The sequence below is a fragment of the Rhineura floridana genome, chromosome 3 (genome assembly GCF_030035675.1).
Source record: "Rhineura floridana isolate rRhiFlo1 chromosome 3, rRhiFlo1.hap2, whole genome shotgun sequence".
NCBI lineage: Eukaryota > Metazoa > Chordata > Lepidosauria > Squamata > Rhineuridae > Rhineura > Rhineura floridana.
The window spans coordinates 55,353,761-55,377,235 of NC_084482.1; the positions used below are offsets into that span (position 1 = coordinate 55,353,761).

The following is a 23,475-nucleotide window of genomic DNA, read 5'->3' on the forward strand; positions in this document are numbered from 1 at the left end:
TAGGGATAATGAATTCCACAAGATAGTTATGCACTTCTTGAAGCACTGCCTTGTTTATCCTGAACATACCATCAATCCTTTTAAAAAGCCACCTAAGGTAGTATCCATCACATTTTGTGGTGATGAATTTCAGAAGTTAGTTATGCATTGCATGAAGTACTGCTTATTTCCCCTGAACATACTGCCACTCAATTTCATTGGATGACTGCGAGGTTTACTATTTTGAGAGAATAGTTCCTGTCTGTTCACTTACTTTATAAGTTCATAATTTCATAAGTTTGCTGAAGGATTATTAATTTTGATTGTTGGCTTTTCAGTCATTTGTAAATATCCACATTTATTATTTGGTTTTAGCAGATTTCTGAATAACTATAGCTATTGATTGCTGGACCAATTCATATCTAGGTATATGTAATATTTGTACATGTAATGATAGCATTATAAAGTTTAAAAAGAAAATCATTAGTCGTGATAAGTTAGCCTATTTGGAAACATCTGAAAATTTATCAGATCCATTAGACTGAACATTTCAATTTATGTGCAAATTGTTCTTTTCCCCCTGTATTTGTGAATAAACATTTTGTTATAAGAAATAAAAAAAACAAGATGTGTATAGCAAAGGAGAAATTTAAATAATTGTGTTTCTTGATTGTGGAAAACACTGACATTTTCTGTAATAAGATATGTGTGTGTATATATATATATATATAGGATTATCATCTCAGAAATCATTGTGCAGTTCAATCCTGTGCCCATTTATGGGGGAACAAGTTCAACTGAAATTAGAAAACACCAGTAGGATTGTAATGCAAAGCCATTTTCTGTACCTTTTCTGTAATGTCCTTTTTGACATAATTCAACCAGATGAAACAACCATGGATTTATATAATATCTGCTGTTTTGCTTTCAGCCTCTTCCCAGTAACTCCTAGGCATGAATTTATGCATTCAATGAGCTTTCTGCTATGACTCATTCCAGCCAAATTAGACTTCCTCAGTACAACTGGAATGATTGTCCTAATATGCATGATTATATCCAGATACATACATACATACATACATATATATATATATATATATATATATATACACACACACACACACACACATATACACATACACACACACACACACACACACAAAAGACAGTTTTGAAAGCAACAAACAGAACTTCACTCAAGCTTGCTCTGGATCCCTATAAGGATTCCGTTAATCACCTAAAATATATATGTGGACATAATTGTGATTAACCAAACAGAGGTTTTTATTATATTAACAAAACGTTTCAGCTTCCGCCTTCATCAGCTGCCAACATACCTACATATATATTCATAGGGTTTTGAGGTGGTTTACCATTGCCTTCCTCTAAGCCTACGGCACCTCGTATTCCCAGATGGTCTCCCATACAAGTACTAACCAGGCCTGGCCCTGCTTAGCTTCCGAGATCAGACGAGATCGGGCATGTTCAGGGTAGTATGGCAGTAGGCTGTAAGAGCAGACTGTGATGCGTCCTTCCCTGGCTCTCCCTGTCAGGTTCCTACCTGCTCGTGGCTACTGCCTGTCACTAGGCACCACCAGGGACTCCACCAGTCCGGACCGCTCTCTCTTATGGTTTCTCTCCCCGCTCTAGCACAGATCTCAACAGATCCCCCTGCTAGGCAACCACCAGTAACGTCCCAATACTAGTATTCCCAGAGACTCTGAATACTGGTATTGTTATTCTCTTCACCGCTGCCACCATTTGTTACAGTTCCCCTTCAGCCTTGGTCATTACCTTACCCTCCCTTCTGGTCTGTGAAACCCCAGCCAAGGATCAGGCCTTTGGTAAACCAAATTAAGTATTTATTACAGATAACAAAGCTAACAAGATTAACAAGATTTCTTCTTAAGGCACATAAGCATATGGTTTTACTCAATACTAATCCGAACTCCACCTCCCTCCTGGTAAACAACTCTCTAAACCCCACCAAGCAACCCACTCAGTTCTCTTCTCCCCCCCAGATTCCACTCTCACTCTTCCTTTTATACATTCAGCCATTTTAAACACTCAGCCAATCATCTCGCATTCTACTGCCCATTCACTCCCCCTCTTTCACTCCACTTACCATGTATCTTCTAAACAACCAACACTTACCATATATACATTAATATAGGAACATCACATTTCCCCCCCCCTTAAACAACAGCAGAGTATTATTCCTGTTCCAGGATTTATACGTCGCGTTAACAAATAAAAGTCTCTATGGGGAAAATGTCTTTCTTTGTTCCTCTGACTGGTCACATCACTGCACTCCCAGCCACTTGCCTGGAAAGTCCATCGGCCAGTACATTGTCCTTGCCTTTTATGAACTGGAAGTCCACTTGATAGTCCTGTAGGGCCCAGGACCACCTCTGCAGCATAGTGTTATGGTTTTTCATAGTCTGCAACCATAACAAGGCCCGATGATCCGTAGTTACCGTGAATCTTCGTCCCCACACGTATGGGCGCAACTTGTTCAGTCCCCACATGACCGCTAGGCACTTCTTCTGGACTGACGAATAGTTTTTCTCCCTCGGCGTCAGCTTGCGACTCAGGTACGCCACTGGATGTCTGGTGCCTTCTCTCTCCTGTAGCAAGACGACTCCCAGCGCCAGGTCCGACGCATCTGTAGCCACGATGAATGGTTTCTCATAGTCTGGTGCTATTAATATGGGTCCTTGGCACAAGACTTGCTTCAGTAGATCAAAAGCCTTCTGACATTCATCCATCCATACCACACGCTCAGAACACTTCTTCTTTGTTAATTCATGCAAGGGGGTTGCTATTTCCCCAAAATTTCTCACAAACTTCCTATAAAATCCAGCCACACCCAGAAATGCCCTTACTTGTTTTTTGGTTAAGGGGATCGGCCACGCTTGTATTGCCTCCACCTTGCTCCATAAGGGGGTGATTTTCCCACTCCCCACCTTATGTCCTAAATAGATTACTTCCTTTAGTCCAAACTGGCATTTCTTAGCTTTTGTTGTGAGGCCTGCTTTTCTTAAGGCCTCCAATACTGTTGTCAGGTGTTGGACATGCTCAGGCACCGACTTGCTAAAAATGGCCACGTCATCGATATAGGCCACTGCAAAATCTGACATGCCTCGCAACACAGTATTGATTAGCCTCTGAAATGAACATGGTGAGTTCCTTAGTCCCATGGGTAAGGTCACAAACTCATATAACCCATCTGGTGTACTGAAGGCAGTTTTGGCTCTGGATTGCTCGTCTAGTTCCATTTGCCAAAATCCTTTACAGAGATCTAGTGTAGAGATAATGGTTGCTGCCCCCAATAACTCTAACATTGCGTCTACCCTAGGCATAGGATACGCATCTGGGACAGTAATTTTATTGATTAGCCGATAATCAATGCAAAACCTTGTCGTTCCATCTTTTTTCGGAACCAGGACAATACTTGAGGCCCAGGGACTGATGGATTCCCTGATCATTCCAGCATATCTTCCACCTCCTTTTTGATCTCATTCAAAACTTTCCCATTCACACGGTACGGAACAGATCTGATTGGGGCATGATCTCCAGTATCAATGGAATGTATAACTATACTGGTTCGGCCAGGTTTGTTGCTAAAGAGATTCCTATAGGTTTTCAAAACTCTCAGAATCTCTTCTTTTACTTCCTCCTTCACCTCCTCTGACCATTCCACTTGATCTACCCCTCCTTTGTCTTTGCTTTCCTGTACCAAATCTGGAAGTTCAGGCCCACTTCCCTCAGGGAATAAGGTAACTTGCAACACCTGTACATCCCTGGTATGGTAAGGCTTCAACATATTTACATGAACCACTTTGCTTTTGTTTAATTGGTCTGTGGTGATTACATACGTCACTGTGTCAAGCCTTTCTCTGTTGGTATATGGTCCTTCCCAGTTAGCCTGTAATTTGTCATGTTTCCTGGGTATAAACGCCATAACCATATCTCCCACATCATACACATGTTCCCTGACTGTTCTGTCATACCAGTAACTTTGCTTCTGCTGAGCTTGACTGAGATTCTCTTTCACCACTTCCATCATTTGTTTCACTGGTTCACATTCATCCTTTCTCTCAGCAGGCATCCACAGTCTATATAAAATCCCATTCTCACACACAACTTGATTCCTCAGTTTGTCAGTGAAAGGAATCTGTTGGGTCAGAGCTTGTTCCTTTATCTGCTTCAAACTTATATCTTTATGCAGCTCTTCCATGAATTGCTCTGCTTCTTTCCCAGAGACCACTTGATACAGTTTGTCTCCTTCAGCAGGCCTGCTAGTGGTTGCTATGGTGACCTGAGGCTGGCTAACAGATTCCACCCTGTTTGTTTCAGCCCCCCTTAATATGGCTTCTTTTTCTCTGCCAATTTGCTGTCTGGTCACTACATAGATCTTTCCTTGGGCGCCCATTACATCCCTTCCCAGTATTACTGGTTCTTGTTGCTGGGCATTAATGCCTACTTTATATCGGCCCTCTCGGCCTCTCCAAGTCATATCCACCAGGGCCACAGGCAAACTTTCTGGTTGACCCCTCACTCCTTGGATAGTCACAGTTTCCTGAGGTAATATTACCTCAGATTTTATTAAATCTGGCCTCAGTAATGTCTGAGCGGCACCAGTATCAAGCAATGCCCAATAATTTGCCCCTTGTACACTCACTTCCTCTCTCAGACTTGAATCAAGGTCTGTTACTTCTGTCCAGTTTATCTGGCAGAACTGAACCTTTTTCGCTGTTTCTAAAGCCTTGGGCTCTGTTTTCACTGCCCTTGTCTGAGCAGGATTACTAATGGGGTTGGCAACCTCACATTGAAAACGTAGATGCCCCGGTCTACCACATTTGTAGCATAATTTCTCCTCACTTTTAGGGTACACAGATCCACTCTGGGGTGTCCTGTGCCCTTCAGATTTTACTGGAGGACTCACTCGCTGTGGTAGCACATCCCTTCTGCCAGCGTTATATGGTCTGGGTTTAAAATCTCTTGATGTTTTCCCCACCCAGCCAGTTCTGTTGGAGGCGAAGTGATCCGCCATCTCTGCGGCCTCCTGCACCGATGTAGGGGAACGGTCTTTGACCAGGAGCCTTATTTCTGGTGGTAACTGATGGTATAATTGATCCAATATCATGAGGTTTTTCACCTCCTCCACAGACTGAGCTTCTGCACTTGTCAGCCATTTCCCAAATATGTCCATCAGTTTTGCCCCCAGCTCCACGAAAGACCTCCCTGTCTGTATCTGGCAGTTTCTGAAAAGCTTTCTAAAATAATCAGGCCCCAATCTGAATCTTTTAAACACTGCTTCTTTGAATTCAGCATAGGTGACGGGCCTGTCTGAGGGGAAATATTGGTATACCTCAGCCAATTCCCCTTTAATCAGGTTTGATAAATACTGCATGTATTTATCTTCAGGTAGCCCCCACAACTGAGCTGCTTTTTCAAAGGTGCTGAGGTAAATTTGAGGATCTTGACCAGGCTCATAGACAGCAAAGTCCTTTGGAGTAATTTTTATTTTTGCTCCATCTCTGTCCTTTCTTGTTTCATCAGAATGAAACTTCTCTTTCAAATTTTAACTTTTCTACTTGTAATTTGGCATCCACTGCTCGTTGCTTCTCCCTCTCCTCAAACCCCATTCTCATTCTCTCAGTTTCCATCTTCAACTTCTCAGCTTCCACCCTCAATCTCTCAGCTTCCAACTCCCTCTGCTTGTCTTTTTCCTCAGCCTCCCATCTTAACTTCTCTCTCAAGTACTCTATATAAGCGGGATAGCTGAAATATCCTTCTGGGGTCTCTTCTCTGACAGGTTGTTTTTGCTGGGCAGTAGCAAATCCTATAAGTGCTACCCTCAATTCATCTACCCCTTTACCCTCGTGAGGTAAATTGAATGTTATGCACTTCTCCACCAGCTCCTCTCTTTTCATTTTTATGTATTCAGCCATGGTGTTTGAGTTCACTCACTCTTTGCCACACACTCTTTGCCAGTCACTCTCACAAGTAATCTTGTTTTGTTATTTCTGTTTGCCACACAACTATTAGGGATTGTCTAGTATTCGTATCTCACTGCTACAGCCAACACCTGTGACGTAGTCTCCTTTGTCACCACGTGTCTTTGGGACTCTCTTTGGTTCGTATCTGGATTCTCTGTTGTTCGTATCCCACCGCTACTGCCACCACATGTGATGCGTCCTTCCCTGGCTCTCCCTGTCAGGTTCCTACCTGCTTGTGGCTACTGCCTGTCACTAGGCACCACCAGGGACTCCACCAGTCCGGACCGCTCTCTCTTATGGTTTCTCTCCCCGCTCTAGCACAGATCTCAACAGATCCCCCTGCTAGGCAACCACCAGTAACGTCCCAATACTAGTATTCCCAGAGACTCTGAATACTGGTATTGTTATTCTCTTCACCGCTGCCACCATTTGTTACAGTTCCCCTTCAGCCTTGGTCATTACCTTACCCTCCCTTCTGGTCTGTGAAACCCCAGCCAAGGATCAGGCCTTTGGTAAACCAAATTAAGTATTTATTACAGATAACAAAGCTAACAAGATTAACAAGATTTCTTCTTAAGGCACATAAGCATATGGTTTTACTCAATACTAATCCGAACTCCACCTCCCTCCTGGTAAACAACTCTCTAAACCCCACCAAGCAACCCACTCAGTTCTCTTCTCCCCCCCAGATTCCACTCTCACTCTTCCTTTTATACATTCAGCCATTTTAAACACTCAGCCAATCATCTCGCATTCTACTGCCCATTCACTCCCCCTCTTTCACTCCACTTACCATGTATCTTCTAAACAACCAACACTTACCATATATACATTAATATAGGAACATCACACAGACCCAATGAAATCAAAAGACAATGGATGGGGACAGCAAAGAGCATTGCAGATGTCTTCATTCAACCCTTGAGGGCTCGACTAGAGCCGCTAAAGCTGTCAAGGCCTTCAAGCCTCGTAGGTAGCCACCAGCTCCAAACAGCCTTGCCTAGGGAGCCACCACAGCACGATATTTGAAAACCAGTAATATTTATTAAGAAAAAGAGGGGTAAGCCCACAGCATCACACAGCACACAAGGAATGTTACGAACGCAACAAGTTGATTTCTTTACGTATGTTAACAGCATACTTTTCCAAGTCGCTAATTTTCTGGTTAACATTCTTTTTCTAGGAGAAAAACAGAAAGGAACTCCTGTTAGTAAATAGGAGAGGAAAGTGTTTCAGCTGCAAGAGGGGCTGCAAGAGGAGTGCTTTGCTGCTAGTAGGGATGGGCAGGGGTTATTCACTTTGCGTAGCAAGCAGGAACGCTGTACAACAGCAGGGAAGACCAGATTGATCTCAGAGTTGTGGCCAGACCAATGAAGAACACTATCTTCAAATCAAGGTGGTTCTGTGGGCATGAGTTTCTGCATAGGACTTGGGAGCAGGGGAGAGTTAGGGTACTAAATGGCCATTTTGAAATTTGTACGGTAAACAGGGGAACAAGAAGAGCTAGACTAGATTTCTGGCTCCCTACAAGCCATACTTACAATCAAGTTCCTCATTCTCTCTTGGGCAAGTCTCAGAAACTGTTGCATCGTCAAGTCAGACACGTCTTTCTGGAGAGCGAGAAATGCACAGCTAGGAGAGTGTTTCCGGTGTTCTTTTCTAGAAATAAGGAAGACAAACTATATTAGCACAATGGTCCTCAAAGGGTATGGCAGCCCTCCCTAGGAATCAGAGTGGAGAACTAAGAAGAGATAAAAAGCTTTTCTCAGAATCTTGCCGCCTCACTCACTAAATGTGCCAGCTGGATCAATAGACAGAACTCCCACATCTTAGCCCTCTACCCCGTCAGTGTTATATTTTAGTCTTCATTTCTGTGGTTTGAGATCAATTAGGCTGGAGGTAGGGCTTTTTCAGGGCTTACTTCTACTACTGGGAGTTCTCTCCCAAGAGTTATATAGCTGGCTCCTCCATTCCAGGTTTTAAAAAACCCATCTGTTTTCCCTGTTAATTAAAAAGGTTTCTTATATACGCTGTTGCTGGGTTGTTGGTGCTTCTTGAATTTTATTGTATTGGGCAGATTTAAAACAATGTTTGTGATTTAACTGTGTATTTCAATGTTGGTTAAAAAAAGTTGTATATTTGCTTTTAGTGTAAGTCACCTTCGGAAGGCTAGAGTCTTAGAAATAGCTGAAATAAATAGATTTGCACACCATCACTTCCCAAACTTTTGCACTACTTTTGGCACAGACTTTGGTACGTTGCCACGGAAAGGTTATTCTGCAGTGCAAGGGGCAACCACCAAACACACCTTCATGTTTGCTTTTAAGGTCCTAGTACGACACATTGATAATAAATTGAATGAATGAATGAATTTATTGATACAGTCAATAGACCAATCCAGACAACATACATAGTTATACAAACAAATACCAAAAATCCAGTGTTAGGTCCAACCCCAGCACGATTAAAACAATTAAAATGACTATACATATTATTTTACAATTGGGAAATTCTTCCTACTTTTCCTAAGTTGGATGGCTGCCGCACTAAATTTAGTGACTGCAAGTCACCTCGGGGGAATAATCACCTAGTAAATAGTCTGAATAAAATGCATAAGATCTACCTGGAAGGGATGATAAAATAGGTAAAATTAATTGCTTTCTCAAGTCATCATAGTATAAACAGCATAGCAGGACATGTTCGTTGGATTCAATTTGTCCTTCATTACAAGGGCATAGTCTCTCTGAGTAAGGAATTTTATTATATCTGCCTTCAAGGACAGCAGAGGGCAAAATATTTAATCTCATAAGCATAAAGGCTCTATGAAATTTAGGGAGCTCCAAAGTCGAGAGGTAAGACATTAAAGTAAAGAATTTGGGGTTGTGGCGTTGATTTCTAACAAGGAGTAGGTGGTGCTGAAAGTCAATATCTTTGAGTCGTTGTTTGACTAACTCTCGAGCAGATTGATAACCCAGTTGGAGAATATAAGATGGAGATAAACCTAAACCCAACAGCTTATCTTGAATCATTTTTTCCCAGGGGGAGTAATAGTTGTCAGCAAGAACATGGGGAGCCAAGCCTAAAGGGTTAAAAATCAATTTCAGCCAAAATAGTATTCTCAATTTCGATATACATGACTCGATAGATTGGAGACCACATTCTAGTCTCAGAATGTGGTTAGGGACACAGGTGGGGACTCCTAGAATGGATCTTAAAAAGGAGTTTTGAAAAGCTTCAAACTTTGTAAAGTTCGTATATGTACTAGTTTGAGCACCATAGAGAATTTGCGGTACAATTTTAGCCACGAATACTTTTATGGCCAGGAAAATAGATTGACCTCCTTTAGTATAAAAAAAAGATAATAAAGTCTTTGTTGTACGCTTGGCATTTAACAGAGTAGAAGTAATATGTTGCTGCTGTGAACCTGAGGCTTGAAATATAATTCCAAGGTACCTAATGGTTTTAACCTGTTCAATGGGTAGTTTGTCAATCCTCCACACATGATTTATCTTTTTTTTGGTGAAAACTAGTACTTTGGTTTTCTGGTGGTTTATTATTAATTCTTCCTCTAGACAGAATGACGTGAGAGCCGCCAGCATTCTTTTAAGACCTATAGTGGTAAGCGATAGCAAAACTATATCATTGGCGTACAATAAACAAAATCTCGGAATGCGGAATAACGTTGGAGGGTGCGATGAGATAGGTGTAAGAGTGTCCACTATGGCATTGATGTAGATGTTAAATAGCAGGGGTGCAAGAATGCACCCCTGTTTAACTCCCTTTGAGGTGGAGATTTGTTTCGTTAAATGGCCTTTATTATTACATCGTATTTGTAACGAAGTATTTTGATATAGACCTTGGATCAGAGCTAATAGACGTCTATCAATGCCCAATTTTTGCAATTTCAGCCAAAGTCTAGGTCTAGAAATTGTATCAAAAGCCGCTTTTAAATCCACAAAAGCAGCAAATAAAGGATGGCCCTTATTAATACTATACTTAGAAATCAAGTGCTGCAAAACCAGAGCATGGTCGTAGGGAGAGCGTCCGGCTCGAAAGCCTGCTTGCTCTGGAGCTAGGAGATCCCTTTGGTTGACCCAATCTAATAATTTCCTATATAGAAAGGTGGCATAAAGCTTACTTATAATATTAAGCAAACTTATTGGCCTATAGTTTGCTGGATCTAGATGGGAGCCTTTTTTAAAGATGGGAATTATTATTGCTGCACCCCAACCTACAGGAATGACCATTGAGGAGTTGATCTTAGTAAACAAAGCAGCCAAAAGAGGGGCCCACCATTGAGCATTTAGTTTATAAATCTCTGGGGGTATATTGTTGGGCCCAGGAGCCTTATTAAGTTTCAGAGAGAGTATAAGATCCAGGGTTTCGGCTGCAGTGACAGGTGGCCAGGGGGGGATGTCGGTGGAGGCATCTAAGGAGGGCTTCTCATTAGGAGTATTAGATTGATACAGAGAGGCATAGTAGCTTTCCCAAACAGCAGGAGCAATGGCACAGTCCAGTCTAAAACTGGATTTGGGCCACTGTTGGGATATTATATTCCAAAAAATTGTAGAGTTCTTTAATTTAGCCGCCTGGATAAGGCTTTGCCACGTTTGCCTCTGGGCATATTTCTTTTTTGCTTTTATTAGCTGTTTGAAATTTTTCCTAGTCTCTCTAAATTTTTCTAAAGAGTCTCGGGTTCCGTATGATTTAAAGGCTTGATGTGTAGATTTTACTTGTTTCTTGATTTCGAAACATTCTCGGTCAAACCAGGGATTCGTCCTATAGTTAGATCTACTTGAAGCTGAGACTGGGGCTCTCCTGAGCAACCCTTGGATGTTGATTATCAACTGATTGAGATAATAGTATGGCTCACAGTCGTCCGTGGCTAATATAAGTAAATTTTTAATAGTTTCTAATTCTAGGGAATTTAATTTCTCAGAAATCTCCTTCTGTACTTTAGGGATCCATTTTATCCGAGGTGGATGTATTTCTATTTCCATTACATCAAAAGCACGTTGATTTAGAAACGGAGAATCATTGGAACCATATATTGAGAAGATCACCGGGAAGTGATCACTCTCGGGGCGGGGTAAAACTCTACAAGAGTCAACTAAGGGATAAATTTCCTGAGAGACAAATATCCAGGTTTCATCGGTGTGCCGGGCAGCTTGGGGTCAATTGCGTCTCATCCGAAGGCTGCAACCCTATCTTCCTGTCCATCAGCTCCCACTCGTACTGCATGCTCTGGTCACCTCTCGTTTAGACTACTGCAATGCGCTCTACGTGGGGTTACCCTTGAAAACAGTCCGGAAATTACAACTGGTACAAAACACGGCGGCTCGTTTACTTACGAATAGCCGCCGTTATGATCATATTACCCCAGTGTTATACAATCTTCACTGGCTTCCAGTTATTTTCCAGGCTCAATTCAAGGTGTTGGTATTAACCTTTAAATCCCTACACGGTTTCGGCCCAGTATACCTGAAGGAGCGCCTCCACCGTCATAAAGTGTGCCGCCCTACAAGATCGGCCACGCAGGGCCTTCTCTCGGTTCCGCCGACTAAAGTGGCTAGGTTGGTGAGGACTCGAGAGAGGGCTTTTTCTGTGGCGGCCCCCACGATCTGAAACTCCCTCCCAATGGATCTTCGTCATGCCCCTTCCCTAGATATATTTCGCCGGGGTCTGAAAACTTGGCTATTCCATCAGGCCTTTACGACCTTTGAGACTTCCAAGGTGAACTAGTCCTAGAACTGTAAAAACAATCTACTAAATACTGTAATTTTTGTATTATACTGTACTGGCTATATTGTTTATTGTATTTTATCATGTTTTATTGTAAGCCGCCTAGAGTGGCCATTGGGTAGATAGGCGGCCTATAAATTAAAGTATTATTATTATTATTATATCAAATCTATAGTGGATGCACCTCTAGACATTAAATAGGTTAGCTCCCCTTCTATATCTCCAATAGTGCGACCATTCAGCAATAAAAGGTTCATCTTCACAGACAAAAGCATTAAATAAAGCCCCACAAAGTTTATGCCCTTGTCTTTAGATTTTCTTGTGGGAATATTTGGAGGGCCGTCCAACTCAGGAGGTTCTAAATGAAATTTAGTGTAAAGTTCAACATCTGAGGAGCCCATTCTGGCATTAAAATCACCAGCTAAAATTAAAATAGCCTCTGGGAAAAGAGTTGTCAGTTTTAGAATATAAGTCTCAAGGTTATTTAATTGTTTTTTAGTCAGATTTTTATTTTTGGTAGGTGGCATATAGACGTTGACAATCAAATATGTAAGATGTAGGGATTTTAATACTATAGCAACTGCTAGGCCTGAAAGAGGGTTCAACACAAGAGCTTCGGCATGTAACCTAGTAGTAACAAAGGTACATATTCCACCTTTGGCTCTTCCTCCGCTAGTGCTTGGCATCGCGTCCAATGTAAATGCCAAAAAGCCATCAAGATAAATTTCACCTATTGACCAAGTTTCTTGGATTAAAATAATGTCATATTTAGATAAAAACTCATTAACAGTTGGTAGTTGAATTTTGGAGTGCCAGCCGGCAATATTCCAAGAAATCAATTTCATATTCCAATTTGGGACAGATGTTTTTGGTCAATTGGCAGCAGGAAGATGTCGGTTACAAATAATAGGAGGTCTTGATTGAAATGTATCGGCTAAGAGGTCATTTAGAAGCTGAGTATTAAAGGTCTTTGGGATATTTTGACCATCATTAGTTAGTGAGGGTATATCCAAAACCATATCCCCATATTTTATATCTCTATCCAGCATGCTTGATGTTTGGGTTTTTAACGTCGTTAATAAAAGGTCCATTTTTATAATTATCTCTTTTTTTGCGTCTACCGAAAGGGTAGAGAATGAGTCAAGTAATACTAGCTCTTCTGGTGTAAAATTCTCATTATCTGAGTTGCCTGAACCATGTGGGTCATGGAAGGTTAATAGGGACACATGTGATCTCTCCATAGATCTTCCAGGGCCGCTAGTGGGATGTGCCCAATGGCACTTCACAGTGGCCGATCTGGTCGACAGCACAGGGCTGGATTTAGTTGGGATAGTCGGTACCAGACATTGGGGAGAAGCACAATTCACAAACACTCTGGAAATTATTAGATTGTGATTTAGAAAAATCTGTCTTCTACTATAAAGCCATTTAGTCAAATTGTCATCACAGAGTGTTATCATTGCCCTAAGGGATACATAATTATAAGAAAGATAGTTTACAGAGACGATCTGATGAGTATCAAGGATTCCAGGAGATATTTTTCCCAAAGTGTCACATAAATGTAACTTTTGAGCTTGATGTTTTAGCATTCCCCTAGGTTTAGGATAATTTGCAATGACTAACATATTTCCTTGGCGTACTAATTTCCATTCGTTCAGTTTGTGAGTTGGTATAAGTTCAAATGTCTGCAGGGGTTGAAGCTCATGGGATTTGGTTTTTTCAGTCTCCATAAGTGAAGGTGAACTTATAATAGCCTTGTCAATATTGTCCAAAGGCAAAGATTCTAAAGCAGGACCTTGAGCTGATAGCCGAGATTCTAAACTTAATTCCTTTGGTTGCTTATTTTTCTTCTTCTTTGTCTTTGTCTTTTTCTTCTTCTGTTGTTTTTTAGACTTAGATGAGGAAGAGTCCATAATTTTAAAAAGTTTATTGATAATAAATTTAAGAGGGTACTCTCAGCTGATCTTAGAAGCCACATGTAGGGCTGGAAGCAGCCTCTCAGATTACGTGAGCCCAAGATGTTTATGGATTTACAGTATATGGGCTAAAACTAGCACCTTGAATTGAGCCTGGAACACAAAAGGAAGCCAGTGAAAGTACTGAAACACTGTAGTGGAGTGCTCACGGTCAAACCACTACAAGGCAGGCCAGAATATTCTATACTAGCTAAAGCTTCTGAGCCACTGCAGAGAAGATCTGAATATTTTTCTTCATGTGCCTCTCCCTTTGCTGTTCAGGCAAAATAGGGACTGCAGTTGCGTAAATTCTCTTGGAGAAATTCAACACTTATGCTGCTCAGCTTAAGTTCCGCACAATCAAGTTTGAGAGCACCCAACTAGTGCCAGCTACAGTTGGAAGCAACTGGAAACAGTTGGAAGGCTGCAGTTTCAGCCATCATTCTTCCTTGTTGTTCAGGGACAGAAAATACTGACATTGCTCACCATTATCCATGATCAAAGCCAAGCTAGTATTTACATTCCTCCCTACCAATTACTTCGCACAGCAGACATCCACACATAGAGACAATTGGTGGTATTCAGTACTAGTCCTACTCAGAGGAGACCCATTGAACTTAATGGACATGAGGAACTTGGGTTCATTCATTTCAAAGAGTCAGCTCTGAGCAGGATTAGTTGAATACAACCCAGTTGCTACAACTATGGAGGCCACTTAGACTTTTCTTCACAGTAGTTTCCAGAGCTCTTGATTTCTAGTTACAGCCTGCTTTTCAGTTAAGAGCAGCCCCAAAATGGCTTACAATTTTTTAAATATGTTTTATTCTTTTCACAAAAAACAAATTGCATAATTAGATACAGGGGACTGTACAGTATGTTTTATTTCTGGGTACACCTTATAAAAAGTAGTATCTCTACTGTTTATGGTCTTCTGTCTCCTAAGACATCCATTCAAGATGGCCATGTGTGGCTGGTGGCTTTAACTGTCCAGTTTATTTGTTAATGTGTCTGAGGAAGCAGTACACTGTTCAATGAGGTCATCTTTTGCTGGAGCTCCTCATGGCACTCTTGGGTTTTGGTGGCTTCTCTGCTACTGCCCAAGCCCAAACATATTTACAACCAAGCTTCTAAAGAAATGTGTTTCAGTTTGCCAACTTTTCATCTGACTGCTATCATTAAAAATAAAATCATTTCGTGATACAGGATTTTCTTACCTTGTTCTTCAAATATGGAAAGCAAAGTTAATTTAGGGCCACATTGAATTTGTTGTCCCAGTTATTTTACTGCATTCTAAAAAACCTTTTTTGACTAACAATGCTGTGCACTCACACTTCTAACACATGATAGAACTTTCCAACATCCTCTCCAGCAACATGGATTTACTCTTTTGATATACGGTATATAAAATAAGGAGAGTTGTGTTAAATACCATGTGTATACAATAATTATTTTGTTCCTTCTTGGGTTTTTTACTGATGGATTGAAAGGGTTTTTGTTTCATTCCAATCAGTTTCCTTATGTCTTTTTTCCATGTTGACTTTACCCTTTCTGTTGTGCCTGTCAGTTCTTTACTTAATATTTTATACATTTTGGATACCTTATTTTTTGCAGCTTGCCTAATATCTGCAGTTGACATCATTTCATTGTTACTAATAAACTTAGGAAATGGTATATTTTCCTTTGGGGGAAAAAGCACTAGAAAATTTTCCACCTAGCTTACAGTGTTTGATGTTTGCTATAAGCCTCTAGGGTTGGGCCTGCTTTAAAGCAAACCATTTGTCACGAACAAGGGCACTGAACATCCCTCATCCCTCATAAAGAACACCAGACATAGCAGGCTGTTCTCTGGTTACAGATACATCATTTCCTTTTGAGAATACGTGATAAAGAGCCCTTATTAGCATTGGTGGCTTGCACAGCAGCCAGAGGAATTCAGCCCAATTAGTACCACAGACATTGTAGGTCAGGGGGCTGGCACAGATTTCATCTTCTACTTTTGGCAGATTCAGTTCACACCACACTGCAGAATCTAAACACCTGCTCCTGTGGGATATGTAGCCAGATATTCAAAGATTGAATAAACTGGGTAAGTGTAATCTGCCTTTGACAAGCGGCCTCACTTGCTCTCAAGTGGCCACATTGTGACAGCTTTTGGCAAAAGAAAAAAAGGAGAACATGTGGGCAAACTATCTAAGTTACTTATACCTTATACGAAGCCTCCATCATACTTGTAACATTAGTGAAACATGATTTGCCTTGGGAAAGCAAAAGATATACCTGTCCTGAGCATTCATTCAAAGAACCTGCAAGTCATAGGATCCAATTCCAAGATACTTACAGAGGATCATCATCAGGCTCCCATCCCTCCAACTCCTTAAAGCATATGAAGCACTGGGTCACGTCAGGTGAATTTTCACTAGGACAGTGAAGGAATCCAGCTTCTGCCATCTGGATTGGGGTGGGAAGAGACAGGGATGGGGAGGAAAGTTGTTCAACAAGAGTGCTGTTCCACTGTCACACATCAAAACTCCCTGTACTGTAATAGGAGGAAAGATAGTTAGGTTGCAGGTTTCTAAGTTTCCAAGCAGCCTACCCTTTCAATGAACACGAAGAAAGTGAGTATGGAACAAGAAAGGCATTGTGTGCATCATTGCAGCTCTTGATCTCCAGGCACTGATCTGACAATCTACCTAGAGCCTATCGTAGGGCTCGCTATATGTCTGCATAAGTCTACCTGTACAATTACACTTCTGCAGACATTTAAACAATTGCATGGAGGCTAAGAGTGCAGATTCTCAATCCTTCCTCACAGAATCTGCATTAATAGTAAATTGCACTTATTGCCTACTCAATTTAGATGACATGATTGCTGAATGACTGCTAGAACAGTTGATCATGGAACTGAACAGAGGAGTGACATCCTGGGACTCAATCTGAAATGCAAGATGTAAGTGCTGATCTGACTGGGAATAGCGACTATAGTCCTATCAAACACAATATATACGTAAACGAAAAATTGCCCAAAAAATCCAACACAGTCACATTTGACTTCAAAAGCATCAACTTCCCAAAAATGTGGGATTGGTTGAAAGGAGGAAATGGAGAGTAGAAACTCTCCAGAATGTCTGTGAGTTGTTTAAAACCACAATATTAGGAGCTCAGCTAGCATTTATATCCCAGATCAAGAAAGATACCACCAGAGCCAAGAGGATGCTTGCTTGGTTAACCAGCACAGTCAAAGCTGTTAGAGGCAAGAAAGCTTCCTTTAGAAAAATCTAAATGAGAACAAAAAGGAACACAAACTTTGGCAAAAGAAATGCAAGCAGACCATAAATGATGCTAAAGAAGAATTGGACGACTACATTACTAAAAACAAAGACCAACAACAAAACATTATTTAAATATATTAGTAGTAAGAGACCTGCTAAGGAGTCAGTTGGACCTTTGGATGACAAGGGAGTCAGAAGTGTACTAAAGGAGGATAAGGAGACTGCAGAGAAGCTGAATTATTTCTTCACAGTGGAAGATTTTGGGCAGATCCCTGTGCCTACTCTAACTTTCACAGGAAGGGAATCTGAGAAACTGAGGCAAATAGTAGTGACAAGAGACTAAATTCTAGGTTTTATTGACAAATAAAAACTGTCAAATCACTGGGTCTGGATGACATCCACTGGGGAGTTCTTAAATGTGAAATTGTTGATCTTCTAACAAAAAAACATTTGTTGTTCCTAAGGTCATCCTCCGTACCTAAGGATTGGAAAGTGACCAATGTAACACCAATTTTTAAAAAAGGATCCAAAGTGCATCCTAGTCATTACAGGCTGGTTAGCCTAACTCTGGTTCCAGGAAAACTGGTGGAAAGTATTGCTAAAGATAGAATTACAAAGTATATAGAACATGTCTTGCTGAAGCAGAACCAGCATGGCTTTTATAAGGGAAAGTCCTGTCTCACTAACCTATTAGACTTCTTTGAGAGTGTCAACAAGCATATACAGGTGAGCCAGTTGGCACTGCATACTCAGACTTTCAAAAAGCTTTTGATAAAGTACCTCACCAAAGATTCCTGAGTAAGTTTAGCAGTTATGGAACAAGAAGAGAGGGTTCTCTTGTGAATCAGGAATTGGTTAAGAAACAGGACAGAAGGAATAACTGGTCAGTTCTCCCCATGGAGAGATACAGAAAGTGGAGTCCCCCAACGACTGGTAATGGGACCCTTGCTCTTTAACTTGTTTATAAGTGATCTAGAATTAGAAATAAGCAATGAGGTGGCCAAGCTTGTTGGAAATACTAAATTGTTCAGGGTGGTTAAAACAAAAAGGGCTTGTGAAGAGCTCCAAAAGGACCTCTCTAAACTGGATAAATGGGCAGTAAAAGAGGAAATGCAATTCAATATAAGCACTGTTGGGAGAATCCAAATTTTACATATAAGCTCACTGGCAATAACTAACCAGGGAAAAGAACCTTGGGTCATAATGGATAGCTCATTAAAGATGCTGACTCAATGTGCGGCGGCTGTGAAAAAGGCAAATGCCACGCTAGTGATCTTGACCACTAATTTGGATGGCTTTAAAAGAGGAATAGACAAATTAATAGAGGATAAGGTGATCAATGGCTATGTTCTACCTCCATTGTTGGAGACAGTATGCCTCTGAATACTAGCTGCTGGGAATCACCGGTAAGAAAATGCTGTTGCGCTCAGGTTCTGCTTGCAGGCTTTCCATGGGCATGTGGACAGCCACTGTGAGAGGAGAGCTGGACTAGATGGGTCTTTAGCCTGATCCAGTGGGGCCATTCTTATGTTCTTAATGTAGCAAATTTTGATTGTTTGTCAAGGGACGATCAAGTTGCAAAGATTGTAGAGAAGTACCCAAAAATAAGGGAACCGTCTAGCTACTAGGTTACAAACAGAATATTAAGTCACAATCTATTAGGTCAAACCTGTCAATGACAAAAGCCAGATATGTTATACAGCATATGTCTTCAATGTGTTCCATATACATAATCGGAATAGCCTTACAACAACCCTGGAAAACCAAGTGTCAGGAAGGGGATTAGTCTAGCCTTCTCATCAGCAAGCTAACCCAGTGATGCAGAGCCAGTGGCCCTCCAGATGTTGTTGAACTAAAATCGTCATTCATGACCATGGGCCATGCTAGCTGGGACAAAATGGGAGCTGAGAGTCCAAAAATATGTGAAGGGCCAAAGGTTTCCCACCACTGTGCTAGTCCTACACATGATTATTTGTTAGATTCTGAAGAAAGGAGTTATGCCCCAAACAAAGAGAGGGTTAGATCAGGGAGGAAAGTCAGATAAGGACGAGGCTCCTTGGGGAGATGGAGGAAGGCAGACAAGCAGGGAGGGTTCTCTAAGCCCTCAGACTCCCATGCCTGGCACTTCCACCGAGGCAGCTCCTGCCCCACCTGCGAGTCCAAAGCCCGGGCAGTTGGGAAGCGACTCTCCAATCGTGCCATCTCCTCCTGTGCAGGAATCCCTGGTAGACACTTCAAACGCTTCCCAGCCAATCAGCATCCCGCTTCCAGAGACCGCACTGTCTCCTAGTGAAGCCCTGCTGTCAGATGGGCCGTCTGAGACTCACCCTTCACCCTGTGCGAGGAGGCACGAGAAGAGAGACTTTCAAAGGGTAGAACTCAGGTGGAGCCACCACTTATGCATAAAAACCTTCCCTACTTAAGCAGGTGTCTCTCAAGGCACAAGTGCTGAGTCAACTCTTCCCAAACGCTGTAGAGACTGCTTAGCTAGATAGTTAGGGAAAGTAATGACTCAGAGTAAATAGGTATATGAAGTGCACTGCTTTGGATGCAACTATAACTTTAATAAAAAGGGGAAAAGTCATCACCTTTGCCTCTGGGCAGGACAAAAGGATGCCTAGATTTATCTTCTCACAAAAATCCACAAAAGCTGTTTCCCTGGTTATTTCAGGGTGACACAGTTTTTTTGCTGTTGTTATTAGCATTCCCCATCCCACCCATCCTCGTACATTTTGGAACCTTCCAGCTTTCAGGGAAGGATTGCTGCTCAGCAGTAGAGCATTTGCCTTGCACACAGAAGGTCCCAAGTTCAATCCCCGCCATTTCCAGGTAGGGCTGGGAGTGTCTCCTGCCCGAAAGCCCTGGAGAGCTGCTGCCCATCAGTGTAGACAATACTGAGCTGGATGGACCAACAATCTGATGTAGTATAAGGCAGCTCCCGATGTTCCTATTGTACAAAAATGCAGTAAACAACAGCTTCAGTGTTACCATGCCCACCTCATCCCCAAACACACACCACTTCTGATCCACCCTTTGCCTTGCCCTATCCCTTTAATGCTACATACATAAGCTTCCAACCAAAAAGCTAACCAGAGGAAACAACCAGGGCAGAACCAGAAGGAAGAAAGAAGAAAAAGGAAAAGGTAAGTAGAGACAGAAAAAAGAAGAGACTCCCTCCTCTCTAACTTTTCTACTTAACATATATGATCAGTGCAGATTCCTGCAGAATACATTTAGAGAAACCACGTTCATTTTTACTTTAGTCTATGTAGAAACAGAGACATTGTTTCCATATTGCGGTGAATTTGTTTTCTTTTTGTAATCTGATATAAGATTCTTTTTCAATATGTTGTGAAACCTAGCATTCCAATCAAACCTGATGGAGTTTTGGTTGTTTACCGTTTGAGTAATGTTCTAATACCCTCCTGATAAGAGTACTGCAATATGCTCTGCATGAGTCTACCCTTGAGGAAGGTGCAGAAGCTGCACATGGTGTGCAGAATACAAACTCATGGACTGAGAGTTGTGCAGCAAGAAAAGATCACACAACACCAATATGGAAAAAAAACCTGCTCCATCTATTTGCTAACAGACCCAACTCATGGTGTTGGCTTTAACATATAAAGCCCAAAATGACTCACAGCCCAAGTACTTGATAAAGTGCTTGTCCTCATATCTTCCAGGCCAACTCCTGCAATCTGGAGGTCAATCTTGTGGTCCCTTTGGCAAGTATGGCTCGTGATGTGGTAACTTATGATAGGGCTATCTTTGTGGTGGCCCCATTTATAGAACTCCCTCCCTTACCCCTATAGGGCAGGGATATAGCCACCACCACCACCACCACCCCCGATGGTTATCAGAGACAGTTTAAACCACACTGTTCACACAAGCATTTGGGGGAGGGCTGCAAGTGAATACAACCATTTTTGATACTGCTGCTAATTTTTGTATTGGTTTCATGTGATTTGAGCAATATTCAAATTATTTGTTTTATGGTCTTATTGCATGGCTATCACCCTGAGATTTTATTCATAAAGGACAATGCATACACAATGTAAGGCATACACAAACAAAACAACATGTTCAGAAACTAATGTGACCCTATGAAGCCAGTCAACCAGCTTCAAGTCCCAATAGCTTGGAATATGCCACACCAAAACATGCAGATCTCCTACTCCAAGTTTCTGACATCATTTTGACCCTGGGTTGTGGCACTGCTTTTATGACTTTTATCCACATATGTAGCTGCATCCCTCAAATTATTTACAACAAAATCCTATATAAAGGACACATGTATATGGCTGATATGCTCCAAAAGGATAAAAGATAATCAGTGGAGTCTACAGATGTGGCCTGTGACAATTATTATTATTTACTAAATTTATATCCTGCCCTTCCTCCCAAAGGAGCCCATGAGATTCACTCCGTACAAATACTCCACAATATGAAGTCATGCACGTCACTGAACGGATCCTTGACCAAAAAAAAAAAAGGATGGGGAGGGATCATGGCTCCCACAGCATGTTTATTGGCAGAATTAGCTCCTAAAATAACCCCCCTTACTTAGGAGTATGCCACAAAGAACAAAATGGGATTTACTTTTAAATAAACATACCTAGGACTGCGCTTTATGGCCGTATAGGGCGAAGGCTCCCCCACACCTAGGAGGAGGAGGAAGAATACTAAAGACTGGCTGGGAGGAAAAGATCCCTTACCCGATCTGGAGTACATAAGCAATCGGAGACGAAGGGCCACTGGGAGAAAGTGGAGAGGCGGTACTCTTTCAGAAACTGCTCAAATCCCTCTAGCATCTGCGGATTCACAGAAGTAACAGCCATCTCTGTGTCTGTAGTCTTAGTTTTCTCAGATATAATGGCGTGCAGTATTCAAACCACCGCGGGGAAATTAAAAAAGCCAAACTTCTACCGAGCAATGTATGATGGGAAATCTGCAGCTATGCGCTGAGCATACTGGGAGTTGTAGTTTTTGCCTTTGAAGGCAGTTACGTCGAGTGTTTAGGATGGAATGCCCAGAGGGGCTTAATTTGCAGAAGCTAAGTAGTGGTGGTACTGTCCTCCGGGTTCAGGCCATGTGGTGCCAATGTGTTATATATATATAAAAGCTTATGTCACAGTACGTTTTTTAAAATGTCCCTTTAAAGTCCTTGTTGTTTTGCTGCAACGGACTAACACGGCTGTACTTCGGAAAGTTAGAGGCAGTAACAAAAACAAGAATTCCTCTTTCAGCTCTGATTAGAAACCCCACTTCCTATGTGCGAGGGGAGAGTGGCGGAAGTAGATAGTGTGGGAAAAACGTTTTAGTAAAACAGACTACATTCTTAATTTAATATTAGACAGTGGACCCCACTGAATACTGTGGGGCTTACTTTTGAGTAAACTGGCACAGAAAGGTTTATGGTTTTGCCAGTTTCATAGCCTGAGACTGATCCTGTATCTTTAGGAGAAGAGAAAGTCAGCCAGTGCTGCCTTAAAAGTTGTGCAGGGGGGAGGGAGAATTCCACTTTGTGGTTTTTCACATCACAGAGTTGCAAGAACACCTGCACCTGGCTGACTTTCTCTTCTCCTAAAGATCAGTCTCAGGCCATGAACCTGGCAACCCTATTATGGTCTGTTTTTCTTTGTAGTGCTTTGAAATAATTGGAGAGCGCTGTCTGTGGCAACCCCTTAGCTGTGGAATTCTCTCCCTGCAGAGATGCGTCTGGCACATTCACTGTAGTTTTTGTGGTATGCTGAAGATGCACCTCTTCACCTGGCTTTTGACATTTGAGAGATATATTTTAGGACTCTCTGGTTGTGAATGTGATTTGTTTTTAACTGGTTTTAAAAATGTATTTTATATAGTTGTGAGTCGTCCTGGGACCTGCTGTGAGCAGGGGGTTGGACTTGATGGCCTGCAGGGCCCCTTCCAACTCTATGATTCTATTCTATGATTCTATGACCTGCTGGTGAAGAGTGGGTGGTAGTAGTAGTAGTTATGTGCCTTCAAGTTGTTTACGACTTATGGCGACCCTATGAATCAGTGACCTCCAAGAGCATCTGTTTAATAATAATAATAATAATAATAATAATGTTTTACATTCCACCACCACCCCGTGACAATTTGCTCAGTGGCTGTTTGAACAGAACCAGGGGGTGAGGATTAAAAGAAAAAGGTGGCTGGGTTGCTGGTAGGTCTAAGACGACCTCAGAGAATCAGGCATTTACTGTGTAAGTAACGTCAATTTGTTTTGTTCATAAATAGAAGTTGCAAAGAAAGGCATTTTGTAAACAATAGGAAATACTATTCAGCTGGCAGATTGCAAAACCATAGTTCATTTTCCATTCAGATTACATGTTTTTCCAGAGAAAGAGAAGAGACAAAGGTGTACTTCGCTAGAACATTTAAGGGATTGGGACACGGGTTTTAAGAGATGTACAGACTGTTCTTCTGTGCATGTTTACTCAAAATCTGTGTTCAGTGGGACTTGCTGTCTGGTAAATGTGCTCTGAATTGCAATATATGGCT

At 41.7% G+C, this 23,475-nt stretch overlaps 1 protein-coding gene and 1 non-coding gene across 2 annotated transcripts; both read right to left on the reverse strand.

Moving 5' to 3' along the window:
• Positions 1 to 1,367: 1,367 nt before the first annotated feature.
• LOC133382601 (5S ribosomal RNA) lies at positions 1,368 to 1,486 on the reverse strand. Its single transcript, XR_009761998.1, has one exon. It is a non-coding gene; the product is annotated as a 5S ribosomal RNA (ribosomal RNA).
• A 5,522-nt stretch (positions 1,487 to 7,008) lies between these two features.
• BIRC5 (baculoviral IAP repeat containing 5) lies at positions 7,009 to 21,912 on the reverse strand. Its single transcript, XM_061621794.1, has 4 exons — positions 21,666 to 21,912; positions 16,020 to 16,129; positions 7,526 to 7,643; positions 7,009 to 7,163 (listed from the first exon to the last, which is right to left on the reverse strand). Exons 1-4 carry the CDS (start codon positions 21,786 to 21,788, stop codon positions 7,080 to 7,082), a joined length of 435 nt encoding a protein of 144 aa, XP_061477778.1. The 5' UTR covers positions 21,789 to 21,912; the 3' UTR covers positions 7,009 to 7,079.
• Between the last annotated feature and the right edge of the window lie 1,563 nt (positions 21,913 to 23,475).